At 40.9% G+C, this 23050-nt stretch overlaps 1 protein-coding gene across 1 annotated transcript in view; it reads left to right on the plus strand.

The window, feature by feature from the left end:
* LOC124552384 (histone-lysine N-methyltransferase 2C-like) overlaps nucleotides 1–23050 on the plus strand; it is a 434288-nt gene that overhangs the window by 207511 nt on the left and 203727 nt on the right. The window contains exon 42 of the mRNA XM_047126647.1: nucleotides 11481–11677. Within this exon, the coding sequence (XP_046982603.1) occupies nucleotides 11481–11677 (197 nt within the window). The remainder of the gene's footprint in view (nucleotides 1–11480; nucleotides 11678–23050) is intronic.

Below are 23050 nucleotides of genomic sequence, written 5' to 3' on the forward strand. Positions count from 1 at the left end.
CAAGGTGATTTATATATATTGTGAATAGCAACGGTCCTACGACACTCCCCTGCGGCACACCTGAAATCACTCTTACGTCGGAAGACTTCTCTCCATTGAGAATGACATGCTGCGTTCTGTTATCTAGGAACTCCTCAATCCAATCGCACAGTTGGTCTGATAGTCCACATGCTCTTACTTTGTTCATTAAACGACTTTGGGGAACTGTATCGGACGCCTTGCAGAAGTCGAGAAACACGGCATCTACCTGGGAACCCGTGTCTATGGCCCTCTGAGTCTCGTGGACGAATAGCGCGAGCTGGGTTTCACACGATCGTCTTTTCCGAAACCCATGCTAATTCTTACAGAGTAGATTTCTAGTCTGCAGATAACTCATTATACTCGAACATAATACGTGCCCCTAAATTCTACAACTGATCGACGTTAGAGATATAGGTCTATAGTTCTGCACATCTGTTCGACGTCCCTTCTTGAAAATTGGGATGACCTGTGCCCTTTTGCAATCCTTTGGAACGCTACGCTCTTCTAGAGACCTACGGTAAACCGCTGCAAGAAGGGGGGCAAGTTCCTTCGCGTACTCTGTGTAAAATCGAACTGGTATCCCAGCAGGTCCAGTGGCCTTTCCTCTTTTGAGCGATTTCGATTGTTTTTCTATCCCTCTGTCATCTATTTCGATATCTACCATTTTGTCATCTGTGCGTCAATCTAGAGAAGGAAGAACAGTGCAGTCTTCCTCTGTGAAACAGAGTATTCTGCATAATTACTGACCACCTTTAATAAAATGTGCAGTCACAAGCAAATCATTAAGAGGTACGGATAATTGTATGTCGAACGTTTAATACGTCGTGACAAGTATTACAATTAGAAACTTCGTGTTCGCCTCGATGTGACGAAACTGACGGCTCCCAAAAACGCGGACTTAATTCCTCTAGTAATTGAGAATGAGAGCACTTAGCAAACTCCGATAAACTTTACACGTAATTTGAAATCTGGCAAAACTTTTTGTCACTGACAACCTCCGTAAAATGACGAAAGAAAAAAGTTTATTTCTTCCTACATTCCTCCCATGCGTGCATGGGGGGGACGGACTGTGTCAATACCGCGATACCGCGTCCCTCGTGAGATGCGTATAGATTTATCCCGGAATTGACCGCCCTGTAGGTGTACTCAATTTAATGACCACACTTCGCTATCAGCGATTTGGTGTAACTAAATGTCCTTTTGTAACTCTGATTGTATACTGTAGTTATTTAAAACTCGCCCCTATATTTTTTCACTACACACAATTAGCACTTCTTTACTTGTTCATTTCTAAGAGTAAACGGAGGGGGGAGGGGGGGGGGGGGGGAATATGACGCCGTATCATCAGCTTCGTCGATATGTAGTGTGCCCTTAATTATCTTCTCCTCATTAGCTATTGGAACAACCTCGCTTTGTAATGTAATTTTAATTTTCACCCAAAGGCACATTCAACACAGCGCGGAAGAATACACGTCTTTTGTATCAAGACAAGAGAGAGTGAGTTCTCAATTAGTTCTTCAAAAAACAAAAACAAAAACCTTCGCAAAAGTAAAAAGACGAACAAAATTATTTATAAAATTGGTCGCTGGCGCAGCGCTCTTCTGCGTGCGCGATCGTAAATTATATCTTTGTATTGGCGGAGGCGCGGAAGTCAAAGTACCATTACAATGCCTCCTCTACTGACACGCTCCGCAAGCGAGCGTGGCAGTATAGAAAATTTATATATATATATGCGAAAATAAGAAATTTACATATTACAAAAAATATTTCTGAGCACAATGCTCTTTGCATATAAGTCTTTGTATACAGTCTTTTTGGTGTGTATCTTCTTTAGGAGTCGTAACATTAATGTCTTTGAATTGCAGCGTATTATCGTTGCTTAGCACAGCGTTTGAATTCAGTTCACATGATTCGTGTTTACAAAGGAATTAATTCGAGCAATAAATGTTTCTATTATATTGCTCCAATGTCTTTAAACGTAGTATCGGATTCTGAGTGTGTGTGTACTGCCTGGATCTCTTGCGTGTGACTTGAAGAAAATCCAAAGTTTGTTCAATGTGTCAACACGAAATTGTGATCTCCAGCAGTCGAATTTTGGTGGCGTCTACCGGGGTATAAATGGTCAATGAGGGCACAGGAAACACCTCACTGCCTACGACAGGTGATGAGCTTGTCTTTTACACCAACCTGAAGACCTGCCGGCTTCCACAGCACCATACACTTCAAAGCATATTGACACTACGTAAATATTGCTTGACCAGTGTTCCATCACGTTGGTTTCTTCTTTGCATTTTCAGTTCCATTTATATGAATCATGTGCTACATGCACAAGTCCTTTGCAGCTCGTTAACATCTACATAAAATACATTTCTTGATATAGTAAGTACATAAATATACAAATATTTACAATTAATCATTACATGAGATAGTTACATTGTTGTCATATAGCACATATACAGAACTAAATGAAAAAATAGTAAATTTTTACGTTACATTCAATATCATTGTGCTGACATGTGAATTACATTACATTCAGATTGAAATGTCCATTTTATTTGTTAGCTCATTCATTATTTTTAAAAATTTTTTTCGTTACACTTGCAACATTTGAATATAATTGTGGCAACTCGCTAGAATATTCAACAGACACAAGTGTGGATGGATATGTGTGTGTGTGCGAGTGTATACCCGTCCTTTTTTCCCCCTAAGGTAAGTCTTTCCGCTCCCGGGATTGGAATGACTCCTTACCTCTCCCTTAAAACCCACTTCCTTTCGTCTTTCCCTCTCCTTCCCCCTTTCCTGATGAGGCAACCGTTTGTTGCGAAAGCTTGAATTTTGTGTGTATGTATGTGTCTGTTTGTGTTTCTATCGACCTGCCAGCGCTTTCGTATGGTAAGTCACATCATCTTTGTTTTTTATATATATATATATATATATATATATATAAAAATAAAGTTTGTGTAGTTCATCTCCTTCCTTTCATGAGTATCAAGCAATATAAATAAATGTTTTACTGTATAAATAAATAAAGCTTCTTAGATAATTGGTGCTGCGTTCCATGCTGTATATCCATTCTTTATTTACCTTGTGGTACCTGTAAAATTCTATTCATAAATAAATATGTGTGTATGTCTCTCCATACTGTTAGATAATCACGAATTAAATAATGTCAAATATTTCATCAACATAAATTTTTCTAAGGGAGGGATGAGAGTATGAGCCGCAACAGAGGACTGACGTTTTGTTTTCTCCTTATTCTCCTTTCTATTTAATGGTGCATTATTTCAGTTCAGTAGATGAGCTTTAATTATGTCATTAGATGACTGCTAAATATGTTCTCTTAAATAATTCTTCCAATCTGAAGTGTCAAGCCTACATAACTCCAAAAATTTCATTACAAGTTCCCATTAGATTAGTGTTAAAGTGTTATAGATTTAAATCTCCTGGTATATTTCCGACAGTGGCTGCTGTAAATAATTCTTTCCACATAAATCTATACTTTCACCTTTAGTTATAAGAATATATAAGACACCACATAAGTTATTATCTCAGGCATACCAATCTTTCAATAAATAATATTCTTTCCACTACTTTCATTCTGTATTCCATGAGTACATGTGATATAGCATTCAAATCTAGTTTCTCGCCTCTCAACCTTTTTCAATTACTCATAACACTCTCACCTATTCACCCATCCATTATTCATTCTTCACAAAATAACATATACTTATTCCTCAGCATTATATATATTTGTTTTCCTCTTTATTCATCACCACTTACTTTTTACTTCAACAACAACAACAACAACAATAATAATACCCTTTTCTCATCTTATATTCCATTTACCTCTCTCTGTATTACTATTTGTCCTCTTATTAAACTAAAATTACATTCACTCATCTCATTCAGTCACTCACATCACTCATAATCAACATTACTATTATCATATGCCTCCTAAAGAAAATAATTCTGTTCAGTTCTCTGCCTCCTCTAATGTGTATATGCCTCCTCCAATGTGTATATGCCTCAATAACTCCTCTTATAACCAAATATCTTATTAGCTATTGGATGGTTCACATTGCTTTCTAGACTTACCTGCATTCATTAGATTGTAAGTACCTGTATAACTTAAATGTAGGCTCATCATAACTGTATATCATATTAATTATCTTCTCCTCAGTAGCTAACATTTTACTGTATGTATTTTTTCAAATGTCTGTGTGGATGTAGACCTCTGGGTTTATGTGTTAATGGATATTCTAATGAATAACAGCCAGGGTGTGGAATATTTGCAATTCGGTATCGTCCAGAGTATAAGATCTGCCATTTCCTGTTTAAATGTTTCAGTTTTGTGGGTTTAGGATGTGTTCTTAGTAAAACTAACTCATCAACTTGAAATGTTTATGCTTTCCTGACACCTCTGTCATATTTCTGCTTTCTTTCCTTAGCTTTGTCACATAATGTTGTGTAAGCTTGTCTTTAAACTAACATGATTTGTTGTTGCTTTAAATTTAAGTAGAGGGTCTGTCCATTCATTTCTTTCTGTTTTATCCATAATTATTTCAGTTGGTGTGTATCCAGTAGAAGTATGAGTTAAATTGTTCACTATTTGTTCAAATGGTGCTATGTATTCTACCCATTTTGTGTGCTTCTCTGGTGTGTGTGTTCTCATAAGCTGTCCAAATTCTCGAAATATTCTTTCTACTGGGTTTCCTGCTGCGTGAGATTAAAATATGTTTAACATTCTGTTCTTCAATAAATGTCTTCCATTTTAAACTGGTAAAATATGCTGCATTATCCGTGATCATAACTTCAAGTTTTCCTATTCTTACAAAATAATCTGTTAATAGACGTCTGGTAATAGCAGTGGTAGAAACTAAACGTAAAGCATATAATTTTAAATACTTTGTGAAAACATCTAACACAGCAAGGATGTATTTCATTCCTCCACGTGATTGTGGATAGGGTCCTGCAATATCTAAAGAAATTAGCTGTAATGGCCTCTTAGGTACGATTGGGTGCAATTCATTCATGCTTGTGCGATTAGAATATTTGGCTTTCTGACATATAATGCATTTCCTAATATTACTCAATACTCTTCGCCTTAAATTTGGAAAATAGCAATATTGTATAATCTTATCTGTACATTTGGTTACACCATAGTGTCCCCAAGTTCTTTGTGTAAATAAAATAAAATCATCAACATGAGCTTCAGGTAAGCAAACACACCAATGCTGTGATTCAGGGTTTCGTCGGTGAAATAATACTTCTTTGTGTAACGTGTAATATTTTTCAAGATGTGGGTCTGTTCCTGCACGTAATTTATTCTTTATCTGGATCCACCTGGGATCATTGTCCTGCAATATGGCTAACTTCCTGCACATGTTTTTGTAGTAAGGTGCAAATGTACCGTCATACATGACTAAAATTTTGAAATCTGATGTTTGTTTTGTCACATCTGAAAATTCTTGTAGGCCTTGTGGCAAACGAGATAGAGCATCGGCTATAATGTTGGATTCTCCTTTTATATATATAATATCAAAATCATATCCTTGTAGTGATGCACACCAGCATGCAAGACGTGAATGTAATAACTTGCATGATAGCAGGAAAGAAAGAGCTTGATGGTCAGTATAAAGCTTAGTATGTTTTCCCCATAGAAAGTAGCGAAACTTGCGAAATGCCCATACTATGGCAAGTGTTTCGCGCTCGGTCACTGAATATGACTTTTCGCATTCAGTGAGCGTGCGGCTAGCAAAACTTATAGGTTTGATGACTGTTTGTTCATCTTCTACATGAATTTGGAATGAAAATGCTCCGAGCCCATAGGAACTTGCATCTGTTACTAGGCAAAAGTCTGACGTCATGTCAGGATGACATAACAATGGTGCATTAACTAAAGCATTCTTAATCGCTTCAAAATCTGTCTGACAGAACTCTGTCCATTTCCAAATATTATTTCTTTTGAGTAAAGATAGAAGATGTGGACTGTTAAGAAGGTGGTAGGGTACAAATTTCCTGAAGAATGAAGATAGACCAAGAAAGGCTTTGAGTTGTTTATGATTCTGTGGGGATGGAAAATTCTTTATTGCATCAATTTTTCTTGAGTCTGGATAAATGCCTTCAGTTGATATGATGTGACCAAGGAATTTGATTTCTCTCCTCCCTAATTTCGTCTTTGATAATTTGATAGTTACACCTGCATCAGAAAACTTAGTCAGAAGTTGCTTGAAAAGATTTACATGTTCTTCCCAAGTAGTGGTGGCAATGACAATGTCGTCAACATAAACTGTGATTTGCGATAACAATTGTGGTCCAAGAACAGCATCTAAGGCTTCAATAAATACTCCAGCACTCACCCGTAGACCAAAGGGTAGAACACAAAATTGATAACTACGTCCATCACATAGAAATGCAGTGTATTTACGACTGTTTTTATGGAGGTTCACCTGCCAAAATGATGAGCGGAGGTCGATATTGGTTAAATACTGTACATTATGAAATTTTAAAAGTTGTTCTTCCAAATTAATAGGTCGTGTGTTGATTGGGATTATAACATTGTTAATTTCTCGTGCGTCCAGCACTAACCTTACACTACCATCCTCTTTATTAACTGCTAGTATCGGACTGCAATATGGTGAATGTGACCTTTCAATGATACCCCAAGCTTGCATTTTTTCAATCTCTTTCAAAGCTGCGGGTTTCTTTGACCAAGGAATATTATAATATGTTCTACAGTATGTTTTGTGTGGTTTAACATCCATCTCATAAGTATAGCCTCTAATAATTCCAGGTTTCTCCACAAATACCTCAGCAAATTGCTGCAAAACTTCAAGTAATTCAAGTTGTTGTTCCTTCGTCAGATATTCAGATTCTGTGCATTTCTCATATAAATCATTAGGTTTAATTCCCTGAGATACAGCTTCATTAAAAGTTAAATCACATATGTTTTATTGCTGGTGGATACACAAAATGTAACTGTTCAGATTTACCTTGTTTACTGTTTTAAGTTTTTACCCTGTGTTAACTCTATTGTCAGTTTTGTTGGTTTACGGTTAAATGACATTTCCCTTTTCCTAAATCTATGATTGCTTGATATTCATTCAAAAAGTCAATTCCTAATATGCCATGCATAACTAATTTGTCTACTACCAGAAAACTGTAATTGAGTGGTATATTTGAAAATGTGAAGTTAATTAGCACTTGAAATTTCACATTCTTTAATATGTTACCGGTGGCACTTATAATGTGACAATTCTGTACTGGCAATGTTTGTATGTTCATTATTTGTTTGAGTTCATTATATAAGGACATTGAAATGACACTTGCTGCTGCTCCTGTATCTAACATTACTTCCACTTCATAACTACCAATCATAATTCGTGTTATAGCCTGAATAATCTTCCTTGTTTTACTGGTACTATTAAAATCTACATCCTGATACAATTCTTTTTCTATTTTCTTACTGTCATCATATCGGAGAAAACAAATCGTCGGTTCCGTTGCGCTCTGCTCCCTATTGACCATAACTCGAGCGCTTAGCTCGGTCATCGTTCGTTTTCCGGTAAATTCGGTTGTTGCTGCGGGTTGGGTTCATTGCTCAACTCAATAATATTTACATTTCTGTTGCGCGTCACCCAAGTATCAGCTGTTTGGTTGTTGACATTACCTCGCGTCGCATTGGGAGTTCCGTTAGGTACGAATTGAGGGTTGCTGTATTGCATGTGTCTTGGCAGTGGTCCATTGTGATTTCCCCATACATTATTTCGCCCATGATTGTAACTGGTATTGTCATTACTGTTATTCCTGCAATACATGTTTGGATGTTGTTTCTCTGAAAATATCTTGGATGGTACCTGTTATCCTCACTTCTTTGATCTCTATGATTTCGGTTTCTTCTTCTGTTGTTGTTATTTCGAATATAACTGTTATTGTTCTGATTGTAATTACTGTTCGGATAACCATTATAGTAATAATTACTGTTTCCTTGCCAATGCTGCGAGTTGTTTCTCCTAATATTGAATGGATTTGTCCCAGTGTAGTGCGAATTGTTTCTTTGAGTGTTTTGTTGTGGTGTCGGAGGCGGATTCCAATAGCCTCTGTCATTTCTGTTGTGCGTACGTGAATTGCTTGGATGGATCGGATACAATTGATTGAAATTCCTGATCTCATCTCTGTAAACAACATCTATCTCATCAACATAAGTAAAAAAATTCTTTATGTTGTCCTCGGACACTCCTATTAATTTATCATGGTAAGGAAATGGTAAGTGGCTTTTAAGTGTTCTAATTACATCTGGTAAATCTGCTGGTTTTGTCCAATATAATGTTTTGTCTAGGTAGCGTTCGAAGTATTGACGTAAAGTCTCTTGCTTCGGGTTGTAAATTTCTGGATTGTATACTTCTCGTTTTAAACTTTGCTGTTCTGTGATCGACCAGAATTCCTCAAGAAATGCTTGTGCAAACTGTTCAAATGTTAAACATCGTCTTTTCATTGCTGCTCCCCACGTAGCTGCTCTTCCACGTAACAAATTTGTAACTTATCGAATTTTATCGGCTTCTAGCCAATGTCTCGGGAAAATACCATCAAAGGGCGGATGAAAACAATCGGATGCACTTTTTCTTTCTCATCACATGAAAATGTCTGAAAGTATCCATGTCGTACTAATGTTTCATCAGCTACTCCCGATGGTATTATGGGTCCTGCATTTTGTGTCAAACTGTGCATAGTATGTGGTGATGTCTGATAGTAATTTTGATCTTGTGGTAGCATTGAAAATGGTTCATTGGGATTTGTATCACTCATTGGTAATTCTATTTTCGGCTGTGTGCTGGGTCTAGCATTATTATGATTCTCATTTATGTTTTGGTTGCCTGTTATGGGTTTTGGTATCACTGACGAACTTGGTATTACATTTTCTTTAAGTTTACGTACCTCTTTCTGAATATTATCTGTTTCTCCCTTCACTTGTTCCTTTGTCTTATCTAAAATGATCTGTGTCATTGTCTCAAACTTCTCATCTAAATAATCATCACATAATTTGCATTCATGTACAAGTTTTTCTGCTAGAGTTGTGTCATTCTTTAAAGATGCTACATCTGATCTGTCTTCAAGCTATTCTAACTTTTCCTGTAAGGATTTCTGCTCCAATGTTACATCATTTAATCTGTCTGAAAGGTCTGTAATCGTCAGGTCTAAGTGTTCTTGGTTTGTTTTTACGGAATTGTGTGACTGTCGTAATTCGTCAACTTGGGTACTGGTTTCCTGTTGTTCAGAAACTACTGTTAACAATTTCTCATTACATTGTTGTAAGTCAGTTTTTGTCTCGTCACTGAATTCCACAAATACCTTTTCTTGTCTCGTAACCTTGTCTGATAAGTCAGTAAATTTCCTTTCAAGCCTACTGGTGGTTTCTGTCAAGTCGGCAATTTGTCTCGATTGTTTTTCAAAATTTTGTTTTATGTCCCATGTCAGTTTATCGAATTTAGTGTCAAATTTCCCAATGTCACATTTTAAATTGTCGTGTAAAGCGTCAAATCTTTTGTCTAAAGTGTCAAATTTTCTGTTTTGGTCACCAAGTAACTTTAGAATCTGGTTGAGCATGTCAGAGTCCTGTGTCTTAATTTCGTCATTTTTTCGTGTCTGATTGATGTCTGGTTCTGAAGTTGACATTGTCAATGTCACGTTTTGTCGCGTAGTACTCACTCTCCATTCGCCTGTGTATCTGTTTAAATATAGGGGTTTTTGTCTTAATCGTTCCGGTAAAAGTATGTCTTGAACATCCTCACAATTAAGTTCAATATTCATTTGACTGTCGGACATGTTTTGCAATGTGTCACTTTCACTAAGCTCGTCCGCGGAAACAATTTCTACGCATCTAGCGTCCATCTTGCGATTTTCGTAATTAATTGCAAATAAAATTTTCCAATGGTAAAAAAAAAAAAAAAAAAAAAAAAAAAAAAAAAAATTAAATATGATATTTTGAAATCTGAAATTTCTCTTATGGAAATGGATATTTCTATATGATTTCTAATTAGAAATTGAATTATTAAACTGGTACTGAAATTTCCCTCTCACAAATAAATGACTGTGAATATGCTCTTCACTTATCATTTGCAATAATAGTAGTAAATCAATTTTAATTACAATTTGAAAAAATAATTTCGAAATAAATGGATCGGAATAAAGGAAGTACAGATGGCTGCTTGAAACTGGAAAAAATGTAAATTTCTGTACTCACAATTTTTTTTTCTTTTTTCTTTCTTTCTTTCTTTCTTTTTTTTTTTCCTCAGTCTTATGTTGCAAATGTAGCGTCAAATATACAGTTTTCAATCCAAAATTTTTCTTTCGCGTCCGTGCAAATTATTTTATGGAACGTTATCCTTTTTTTTTTTTTTTTTTTTTTACCAAATTAATTTCCTCAAAATGAAAATTAACATGAATTAATAACAGGGAAAACAATATTGTTGTAAATTTCATGCACGTAACATTACAATTGAAATGAATGAGACTTAGTCCAAATTCATTTTCTGATGCTATTAAGTGGTTAAAATTAGATAAAATGTCCAAAAATATAATAACTACACTTGAATCAAATCCAAACTGCACTTGTATCAAATCCGAAGATTGCAAGTCCTGTCACCAGGACACCAATTGTAGTGTTACCTTTATTATCTTCTCCTCATTTGCTATTGGAACAACCTCGCTTTGTAATGTAATTTTAATTTTCACCCAAAGGCACATTCAACATAGCGCAGAAAAATACACATCTTTCGTATCAAGACAAGAGAGAGAGCGTCCTCAATTAGTTCTTCAAAAAACAAAAACAAAAACCTACGCAAAAGTAAAAAGACGAACAAAATTATTTATAAAATCAGTCGCTGGCGCAGCGCTCTTCTGCGTGCGCGATCGTAAATTATATCTTTGTATTGGCGGAGGCGCGGAGGTCAAAGTACCATTACAGATACAAAGTAAAACACCGCAGTATGCCCAATTTTACCTCTTCTTATAGGATCGGCTGCCTTACTCATTAATTTACTACATATTATTTCCAATAACACTAAACAGGTATCGCCATTATATTTTAATTGTGTTCAAAAGCATGTTATTATTATTATGACCGACCAAATCCTAACACATCGTGTGGCGTGCATTTTTAACGATAGCTGTACACTCGCCCAGCCTTTATTCGTGCAATATTATATCTCTCTACCGTAACCAGTAGAGGCAAATACGCTATTCAAGTTCCGTTACATCTATCTTGACTTGTATTGTTACAATATTTCACCATACATTCGTGACCTGCCTCGGACAAACGACAAAGTGGGAAAAACGATAAGTCTTAACTGTACCTGCGGCAGCTGTGAGTCGAAGGCGTACTTTGGGCACCGCTGCACTGGCGGCATAGTGCATTTGTACAAAATTGGAACAAACTTTTTTTTCCCTCTGTTGTGTTGCAGGAGGCAGCAGAGTCCTCCCGTTCAGCGCGCCGAGCCTGCCGCCTCCGCCTGCGCCGCCGCCGGACGACGTCGTGACGGAGGCGGACAGGCAGCAGCAGGCGGCGTACGAACAGTGGCTCTCACACCAGATGCAGCTCGTGTCCGCCCAGCTCAAGTATTACGAGTGTGAGGTCAGCAAGCTGCGCAAGACTCGAAAGGTCGGTGGCCGCCACACAGTCTGCTGCCCCGCACTCCGCCCCCGCCCCGCCCCGCCCCTGCCGGCTGCTCTGGTGTCACTGTGGTGGGCGTTTGCACTCGCGGCAGATTGGCACGTCACTCCCGTAACACTGTCTGTCCCCTCTGTGTCGCAGTGTGTCCCACAGACTTCACCTCGTCCGTATCTCCGAGTATGTAATAGGTACCCTTTAGCCGAGTTCCTCCTGTAGGTGTTCTCTGTCTCGGTGCAGACTGTCACAGCACTCTGAGAAATAAAGTGTTCTCTATCAGTTGAGAGGACTGCGCAAATTGTCGAGTCTCGGTTTGCGTGTCCCGTACACGTTCTGTCGTGTTTGTCATTGCTGAGCAGTTTGTTGTGTGTAGTGTTATGTCTGTGTAATTTGTTCGGTGCCCTTTTCGAATGCTTCTTTTGTATAACTCGGTCGAGTCCTCTCGAATGTCGGACTAGTATTTGCCTTGTGACAAAACACTCTGATATCACATCTTTGAATTAAAAATTACTGGTGGTATCATACTAGTAATCAGTTCTGCTTTTTGTCCAGGATATTGATACACTTTAGTTTTACAGTGTGCACTCGATACAGTACATTAGTATATAAATTGGCACTTTTATTCCTTATTGATTAAAAAGTACAATTGAAACAAATAAAATCTGGATTAAACGTGAGACAGGTAACTTTATACACTGCAGTTATATTATTTCTTTTGGCCTCGCACCCCTTAATAATGCTGTAGATACATAGGATCTTCTTTCTTTTCAGATGTTCTGTATATGCAAAGCACAGTGTTATTTTTAATCTGTCACTGCTTATAGCTGTCTGTTGTCGATCTTTGTTGACCTCGGAGATGCCTAATTTTGACTTGTTACAGATATTTGGAGTATCTTTTTTTCTTAATTGAATGTTGACACAGACTTTGGAAACAAAAGCAACACATTTTCGCAAATTTTGTAAGTGCCAACAACTACAGGCATTGACTTCCTCCCATCCTTTCTTTTTAAAGGAAGTACAGTGCCTTCTCCCCAATCAGAATAGTAAAGGTGGCGAAGCTACTTCAGTGATATAATTATTTTGTGAGTCTGGCAAGAAGTACATCAAGTAGGGGTACCGATGTCGTCGTTGCCATTTCGACGGCACCTCACTCAGAAGTTTGCGAATTCTCTGCAGAAATTAGCCTGCTGAGGCAAGTGCCACACGGCATATACCCCACTGTCGGCAAAAACCTGTACTGTCTCGACGGAGGTAATTTGTTAGGCAGAACGAGTTTTCCCAGTATAACGCTTCCTTCGGTGCGCAATATGTTCGTACCTCTGTAAGGGTCGAGTAGGAACTTGCGTATCAGTCTGGTATTGCAAATTTCTTCTGAGAATGGCCTAAACTTACGGATACATTTATACAGTGTAATTTTTCACTGCTCTGCGGGGGAAAAAAGTGTCTCACTAACATGGGCAAACAAAACTGCTGTAAGGCAGTATTTTACGTTCTCACATTTGCTAAGACACGAATGCAAATAAAAACGTGCTAAGCACAAAACTTATTTGTTGTACGCTTTATGGAAAACGTGTCGTCGACACCTTACAAGTGTGTGTGCTAGACCGAGTCTCGATTGCGGTCCCCGAGGCTGAGTGCGCCGCACGGACTGGTGGAGCTCGTGTCGGTCCACACCCCGTGCCCCTCCCGACTGTGAGTTTGTGGAGTAGCGACGGCTATTAATGTTGCTACGTGTCGTAGGAGAAGGGAGAGAAGTGACCACAGATTGGGTTCAGCACAGCTGTAGATGTGAACTCGTGAACTTACGGTGCAGTGCTTAAAAGAGAGAGTGGCTCTTTTTAAATCGCTGAAAAGTTGTCCAGTGGCCAGGTTGGTAACTTCAGAGTGGAGGTCAGACACAAAGTGAAGGTCAGGCACACCGACATCATCGTCGACTCGGCAGTGCGGGTGCCTTCACGTTTTCATCATGTGGTATTAGGGAAATAAATGGCTGAATAATTTTTGCCACCATTTACACTATGAAAATTTATTATTGTTTTCAGGAGGAACACTGAACAAATGAATCTCCACGTTGGCAAGTCACCGTACTGCTGTTCACATTGCCAGAGCAATGTGCAGTTTCATTGATGGAGAGTTTATAGACACACATTTAGTATCTGCAGCTGAGCGTACAGCACACGAGAGACTCGAAGAGTTTAAGGTTATTTATCTCTTTCTCTCATTCGACCGTTTGAAGCACAATTCGAGAAATAGCTAATAATGTTAGAGATAAGGTAACGGTTCGTGTGAAATATTTTATTACTTTCTCGTCGGTGCCGAATGGGCGCAAAAAAAATTCCGATACTACTCAGTTGTCAATTATGTTTGCAGAATAAGTAGTAATCTCATTGTCACAGAATAACTGCTGAACTCAGTTCTGATGAAAGACACTAAAAGAGGGTAGTTGTTCTCGCACGTCTGCGAGAGACTGTACATCCCCGGTCGTGTTCTCGAATATCACCAGTTCAGAGTCTTTTTGGAAGATGTGGAAAGCATTTATGGTGACGTCCCGTATCACACTGAAACACTTTGGCCGAGTCAAGGTAAAGTCCTTTTGAACTTCTTTGTGAAATATATATATTTGTGGACACGAGTGGTAATCCAGTTGCAGAGTAAAAAAATGAATAGCGGATTTGCTCTCCCTGTGTGATGTTGTGCATCCTTTAAGTGTTTTGAATTTTTCAGTGCAGGGTAAAAACATGTTAATTTCAGAAAGAAATATCTGCAGGACTTAAAGCTAAAGCTCTCTCTTTTTTATAAAAAAATCAAAATCTCTCTCTCTCTCTCTCTCTCTCTCTCTCTCTCTCTCTCTCTCTCAAATTAAAATCTTTGTAGAAAAATAAAGAACTATACAATGAGGTGTTTAATGAGTATATAAGGTCAGTTGTAGAGGATTTGGGTTTATTGGGAAAACTGTAGGCAAGTGTAAGTCATCTGTAAATAAGACCTCGTACCGATCACTTGGACAGCCCATGCTTGAGTAATGCTCAAATGTTTGGGCTCCTTACCAGATCAGATTAAAGGAAGACATCAAAGTAATTCAGATATGTACTCTAGATTTGTCACCGGCAGATTCAATCAAACATGCAAGTATTGCAGAAAGTTTACAGATCAGGCACGTTTGAAACTCTGCAGGACTATCCAACTACCACCAGTGTATATCCTACATAAGGACTACGAAGATGAGATAAGAGAAATCACGGCTCATACAGAAGCACGTGGATAGACATTTTCCCCTCACAATTGTTTGGCAGTTTTGGTTGACTAACAGTTGAGGTGCAGCTTATACAGTTTTGCACACGTCCATCTGCCCGATTGCATTCAGGAAGCTGATTAGCATTACGGTAACAAAAGTTAGGTGTCCAGACGAGATAGTTTCGCACACTGGAGGATACATTTTCAGTCAAACTATAATGATTTGTGGTAGGACCAAATTTATACAACAAAAATTTCTGATGGGTAGGAGAGGAAATCAGTAGTTACTTGCCCCCCTATCCCCCACCCCCTCCCAATCTGTATTTGTTCACTGGGAACATATTACTCGCCCGAATGTGGCGAGAGTATCGATCGGTCTCCCGGATCGACCTCGACTCCGAAATGACCTGAGGAGGTGCCGTCCTCACTTCTGTTGCCTTCTGAGTGAATTCCGGAAACGTCCCACGTAATTCAAATCTGTCGGATTCGAATGAAAGTGTCAACTTTCCCCGTACTGTCGGCCGGCATATCGAAGTTGCCATTTGTAATGGGTAAATGACTGTTCCTGCAAAGGTGTAGTGCATAAAAGAAAACAGAAAATACCATTTTCTTCGTACTATAACTGGAAAAGAATAATTTCACGTGACACAGAAGTTCCCACATTCACCATTGCCCATTAGAGCTACAGTAAAGGTGAAATTGTGCTCTGTAGCAATCACATCACCGACCGGACACCGTAGACGCGGCGGCTCGTCGTCTCGCGGGTTCTCGCCAGAGTGTGTAGGTAACGAGGGTGTAGTCCGAGCTGCGTATTTTGCAGATAGGTCGGTAGAGGACGTGTGACACTGCAGACTCACCTCCTGGCTCTGCCCCGGTCGACAGTACGACATCCGGCAATCGGCTGCCGACAGCACCGGTCTGCTCTGTGTGGAAAACATTTCTGCTTCTTGTGCTCTCTGGAAAAAATGATACACGCAGAAGAAAGCCTCTCTTTGCACGTACATTATTCTACTTGGTCTTCTCCCCATTACCTGTAATAAAACCTGAGGTGAAAGGATACACACCATATATCTCACTGTTGTTGTTGTTGTTGTGGTCTTCAGTCCTGAGATTGGTTTGATGCAGCTCTCCATGCTACTCTATCCTGTGCAAGCTTTTTCATCTCCCAGTACCTACTGCAACCTACATCCTTCTGAATGGTTTGATGCAGCTCTCCATGCTACTCTATCCTGTGCAAGCTTTTTCATCTCCCAGTACCTACTGCAACCTACATCCTTCTGAATCTGCTTAGTGTATTCATCTCTTGGTCTCCCTCTACGATTTTTACCCTCCACGCTGCCTTCCAATACTAAATTGGTGATCCCTTGATGCCTCAGAACGTGTCCTACCAACCGATCCCTTCTTCTGGTCAAGTTGTGCCACAAACTTCTCTTCTCCCCAATCCTATTCAATACTTCCTCATTAGTTATGTGATCTACCCATCTAATCTTCAGCATTCTTCTGTAGCACCACATTTCGAAAGCTTCTATTCTCTTCTTGTCCAAACTATTTATCGTCCATGTTTCACTTCCATACATGATATCTCACTAGTGACTCCTAATGTTGATTCTGATCTCCAGAATGACACACCACGAGGAACTGGTCACTGCCTCACATCTCCCTGCTACCCTGTCGTGCGTGCGTGACACTCCGTGTCCGAATATCGACTTCTTACAGACCCCGATAGTCGCATGTAACCAGTTGTGTGTCTCACTTCAGGTAAAGAGGTGAGCAGTACGACACCCTCCCCTCCACCTCCCTGCCCGTCCTCCAGTAACACTGAATGGTCGTACTCTGACAACAGACTATATTGACTAGTTCTCAGATTTTTAAGGATTGGCTAAATACTTATTGTGCTTATTCAGGAATTTTATTGGCATCCAATTTTTATTTTGATTTGTAATGCTCGACTGATAAGATCTGACCTTTGAAGTCAGAAAGTGTCGTGCAATGGGACTTTTATTAAATTTTTGAAAGATAATTTTCCTTATATCTCCTCCCTTTTCCTCCACTCCCACTGCCACAACGCCACCACGTACTCCACTACCGCCACTCTCGTATGTCAGTGAAAGTGCCGCGAGTGTAATGGCCTGGCCATCTGAAGGAAATGTGCTCTGCCTACATCTTGCGGTATTAAACTAAACTGGACGTGAAAGTAGCAGACACGTCGATCGTGCGAAGATAAGTGCCACTGTAATTTAACTGCGAGTGAATTGTGAACTTAACTGTCAGTATATTATACAGACTTTTTATAAGAACTTGCCTTATGTTATTTGTATGACTAGTACTCATTGTGTAATATTGCTCGTATATTGTGAATGTCACATAATGATTTAAACTGCCGAATATGTTCATCGTTTTCAGCATCGGGCATACTAAATTGCCACCAACTCGGTAGACTTTTCTGTACTGTTAATCTACTGTTCCAGTTTTGTACTGATGCAGTAACACCCAGACGTACGAGACCAAAAAGAAATAACCCCACTCTCGGCAAAGTTAGCGCAGTTCTTCTGCTTGTGCACACGTTTTGAAGACGGAAAGTATTAAGAGTGTATTATAATGTATGCCTGTAGAAGTAAGCGGTTTTCTCAGTTTATTAATGTAAACACTCGGAGTACTATTGTTAACTGGTATCGAATTTAATATGTCTTATTTGCTGAATGAATTTTGAGGTTGAAGTCCGGATTTTTACTCGTACGAAAGGGAGCACGTTTACCAGGTACGCTACAATAAAATTAATAAAGCGCGAACTGTCGATATAAAATTTGCACCAGTTTCCGCTTCGGCTACGAATTTTGATAAGTCTAGTCGAAATGAGGAATTGAACGAGAGAGGGAGAGATGCTGCTGTTTAAAACTCTCTGCTATTTGTGGGACACACTGCAACAGCTGGTACGACTCTGCACCGGAGTCTAGCTTTTCCTTCTGCACTGGAATCCTCGGGCACATCTTTGGCCTGCCCTCTAACCTTGTAGTTGGTTGCCTGGAATAGGGAAGCAAACTATCGTGTGGGTTAAGTGGTCTGTTGTGAATTTACTTACTGGTTTCAAATATGTGTGTTATGACCAGTGGGGAAGTGTTAGCCTACACGTTTGACCTCTTACGTTGTGCGATTAGGTTTAAACGAATAAAGACGGATGCCGAAAGAAAATGAAACAATTATTAGACCAGTCAATTAGTCTTAAGCTCTTATGGCATAACGGATAACCTTTTATAAACCAGAAACAATAGTTAGTGTGAAATTTAAATAACAGAGGAAAAAGGGTTTCATTTTATGTGACGGAAATGGCAGAGGAACGGATACGTGATAAGCGATATACGGGATAAGTCGGGAGGAAAAGTGCACGCTTTTGTGGGTGGTAGTATTGACGATTCTGAGAAAAAAAAACACGAATGAACGTACAGCCTTTTCTTAACCGTATCCGACACAGAGCGAAAATCACAGGTGTCAGTTCACTCGGCCTTCACCAACACTCGCACGCGTATGCGACCGAATTGACATTAGGCTATTTAGTGTTGTCTGTGGCGGATGTTTGAATACGCACCTCACTTGCACGTTGTGGGCTGACGAGTCGTGCAAGTGTCCACGTTGTTTACCCTCGTGTCTCACTACTGCAGTACTTGCACAAGTGTACTACAGTGTTGTTAGTTGTACAGTGATATTGACAGTGGACGTTTTGTGAGGAAATGTACACAATTAAATGAAACATTACATCACAATGTTTCATTTACTGTCACCTGTGATTGCCCTGTTCCCCATTATTTTCATTAGTTTGCTCCAAAAACGTTAAAGAACAGGAAAAATGTTCGTATAAAATTTAGTGCTCAGAATCACCATTAACTGTCACCCTTCAAAGCGTGTACGTTTACTACTGACTCACCCTGTGTACAGTTTGAGGTAAGTTCTTTGCTCAGATAAGGTTTCTCTCGAAATCAGTCTCATTGTACATTCTGAATCCAAAGTGTAGATCAGATGCATCTCATTCTTACAGTTACATTGGTCAGTAACTTTTATTTTTTATTTTTTAGCTCAAGAAATCATCTTACTTTTTAAACCTCAATGACGCATCTCTTTGATTTTTCCTCCCAAATTACCCCACTACTATAACTTGGCTATCAGCATTGTGTTTATTTTCAATTTCACCCCATCACCCTTTCCCTTTCCCTTTCCTTTAGAAAGACATGCAGATACTTGATTTCAGGTTCGTATCTCATAAAATTCAAATCTCTAAGACTGCTTTCAGGTACCATATTTGTCTATCTTCAAAGAACGGAAAGTCCAGGATGGAATAACAGTAATACAGATCCGACCGTGGTCCGCCCCACTGCCCCAAATCACACTCTCGTAATATTCTAGAATTTTCTAATCTCGAAACTTGCTTTTCCGTCATTCCCCAAACGCCTCAGTGCGGAAACCGACCTTATATCCACAGAAAGAACCCCGGTCCACTCTGATCCCAACTTTATTATCCTATATGCTGGCAAAGGTTTCAGTACCGTGGTTTTGAACTGTGAAGGGACCCCATCATCTGCCAGACAATGCAAGTATGCCACAGTGGTACGTTTCCAGAAATCCAGCAGGACGTCCAGCCTTCCGTCGTAGAACTTCATCTCTGAGTCACATATCTCTGCTCACCTCCACCACTTCCTGCACGCCTACCTCCTACGTGCTTCCTAAAGTACACAAAACTGACCGTCCGTGACACCACATCGTGGCTGTTCACTGTGCCCTCACAGAGAGAATCTCTGCCCTCGTGGAACACCACCTTCAGTGTGTTACCTGTAACGTACTTCCCATGTAATGGACACCGACCGAGTCCTCCACCGTCTCTTCACATTTCTCGTCCCTTTACCACCCGTGCCCCGTTTGCCGCAGTCGGTGCTACCTCCCGCTACACCGGGCTGTTCCGATGCTGCCCTTTTCGGCAAGTGCCTCCCACCAGTGCCCTCTAGCTAGCCCGCAGACAGGCACAGGTGTGCAGGCGACCTACCGGACGCCCCTATAACGCGTCACACGAACGTGTGCGACCCGCACGAACCCCGGTCGACGGTAGGTGACGTGGTACGGTTGCGTGCGATACGGTCCACCTGGGAGACTACCTGCACGCCAGCAATTTGCCCCTGCTCTGCCCGACTGTGTCTGCACTGCTCTACACCGGTGTCCCCAATGCCCGTGGCCTCGCCGTTGTCAGACGCTACCTTTCCCGAAGCTAGACCTACTCGAAACCTGCGACCTCCTTCCCGGTCTCCGTTACGAACGGTACTCTCACCCACAATTACTTTCCCTTTGAAGGCATCACCTACAAATAAATACGTGATACAGCAGTGGGCGAGTACTCGGTGCCATTTTGTGCCAACCTATTTGTGGGCCATCTAGAGGAATCCTTCCTAACCACCCAGAATCCTAAACCCCCAGGATTGAGATTCGTCTGTGAAATCTTTGTGATCTGGACTGTGGGTGAGAACAACCTATCCACATATCTGCAGAACGTCAACCGCATAATTGCAGAACGTCAACACTTTCTCCCCCGTTCACGTCTTCTCAGCTCGACGAGCCGCCTTCCTCGACGTCAGTTTTCGCCTCGGAAATGGCTACGCCGGTACCTCTGTGCACACGGAATATACCGACTGTACCTTTACTCGGACAGGTGCCACCTTTTTCGCACTGAGAAGTCCCTACCGGACAGCCTGCCCACCTGTGTTCGTCGCATCTGTAGGGAGGAACAGTTCCTCTGCAAATATTCTCAGGGTCTCACCAGGCCTTCCCGGGACTGAAATTAGCCTTCCAACTCTGTCCTCTAACAGATCTCCCGTGCCTTGTCTCACCAGTATCCTATCGCTCCGTAACACACTTAGGCCACAAAGGAGCATCCCCCTCCTGACCTGCTACCACCCGGGACTGGAGCGAGTGAATCAAATTCTCCACCCGGGTTTCAATTCCCTCTCGCCGTGTCCCGAAAAGGGAAATATCCTTACCACCCCTGCCGTGTCAGTATTCTCCCTCGGTCAATTCTGCGGAATCTCCTCGTCCCTCCCCAGTCTCACCCCTCGCCTCGTGGCTCGTATATCTGCAGTAGACCTGCGAGACCTGCCCACTACTTTGTAATCTGACCTCGAACGGGCGGCTGTTAATCTGTCGAAGGTTGGATCGTGGATCACCTGTGAAGCACTCTGCTTGGACATGACAACTAACGAGCTGACTGTCCACACGAATGGCCACTGATAAACAGTCGGACCACTCAGTTGCTAAATCTGCTACCTGACACGATGTGCCTCACTCGAGTCACAGCTTCACACCTGTGCCGTCTCGATTCTTCCCACCGACACTGGCTTTTCTGAATTTTGTGGGTGGGAACTCTCCCTTCATTGTAACCTCTGTTCCCGTAATCCCCCAGGCCTCATCCTCGGCTTGTCACTGCCTTCCACCTGGCTATCGCCATGCCTACCTTCACTGCAGTGCACACCTTCTGTCTCCCCAATACACCTATGTAGCCCTTCCCCCTTCTCTACTTCACTCTTCCCCCTTCCCTACTTCTCTCTTCCTCCTTCTCTACTTCTCTCTTCCCCCTTGTCTACTTCTCTCTTCCCCCTCTCAGCACAGCCACCCGATACTGCACTTAGCAGACCTGTCCTGCCCCCCCCCCCCCCCCCCCCCAACTCCCCCTTTCACACTCCCACTACACACACACATACACACACACAGCACTAGCCATTTCCCCACCCCTACCGGCTATCGCTCATTCTTCCTGCCCCACATGTCTTGCTTACTCCCACTACACAGACACAGTGACAGTCAAGCTCGGTACCCAGAAACGACAGTGGCTGTGCGTGTGAGAGTCGTCTTTGTGTGAATGTGTGTGGATTTTCAACTTCTGAACAAGAAGGACCATGTCCGAAAGCTGAAATATTAGTAGCGTTCTTCTTCATTCTGCCTGCCTATGACATCAAGAACCCTCTGTGTGGTGTGTACATCGTCAGTTACATTTTACAGAGCATCTTTTAGATATGTAAATCCTGTTTTTTCTGTAGTATGCAGAGCCTGTGCATTGTTTTTTAATAAAATATGTATAGGCTATACAGTTGTTCCAGAAACCCTCCTCCCAATAATCTCAATCTCTCTCTCCCTCTCTCCCTCTCCCTCTCCCTCTCCCTCTCCCTTCTCCACCCTTCCCCCCTTTCCTCTCATAAATCCTGAACTGTTATAACTGAACTCCTTAAAATTAATTCCAGTTTGATAGATGCGTGTTTTTTCATAACAATTGCCGTAACTTCGATTATCATTCAGCTGATTTTTTTAGACCCTCATTGCTGCTTACACCTTCATCACAAGCAAGTTGAGTAACATTTGCTTCTTCTCTGCTGCAACGAAATCTGGTTGTCAGCCTGTCTCGTTGGACTTTTGCTTCCTACAACTATCGACTCCATCCTATGCGGCAAATATAGATTAACTGGAAGCTTTCAGAGTATCTCGGTTCGCACCCAGTCGACCACTTAACGAGCTGTCGGCATACGTTCTCCAAATTATTGCGGCGATCGTCAAATGCTGAAAGGGCCTCCTCTGTCTCATCTCCCACAGTGTAGAGGTACTCTCGGCTCACAGTGTAAAAAGCGTGTGGTTCACAATTGACGGTGTATTTCTTCCTCGAAGTAGGTTTCTGTACACGACGGTGCCCCGAGTGTACCTCCTCCTGTGACTATACAGTTTGGTTATCGATTTGGTAGATTAGGATAAGAGAAATTCTCCGAAAGGTGAAAGTCGAGTCAGCATTCCCGGTCACGACAGTGACTGATGAGGAGGTTCTTCACTGCTCCTATTATTTGACTCAATCTACATTAAAAAACAGATTGGTGCATGTCAAAGGATCCTGCACTAGAGCCTGTACTGTCAATACTGAATGTCCGTAATCTTTTTATTTCCGAAAATTTGAAGTTTCATTTTGTGGTTGTATGTATTTGAAATGTGTGTCTTCAACAAGTGTCTTCCATTTCCTGCCAGAATGACAATTAGTATTACAGAAGTGTATGTAGGCCACGAGTGGTAGAGATTTTGTGTTTTTTACCTATTACTGAAGACAACTCTTCGTTGGAGCCA

Source organism: Schistocerca americana, chromosome 10 (genome assembly GCF_021461395.2).
Source record: "Schistocerca americana isolate TAMUIC-IGC-003095 chromosome 10, iqSchAmer2.1, whole genome shotgun sequence".
Classification (NCBI taxonomy): Eukaryota; Metazoa; Arthropoda; class Insecta; order Orthoptera; family Acrididae; genus Schistocerca; species Schistocerca americana.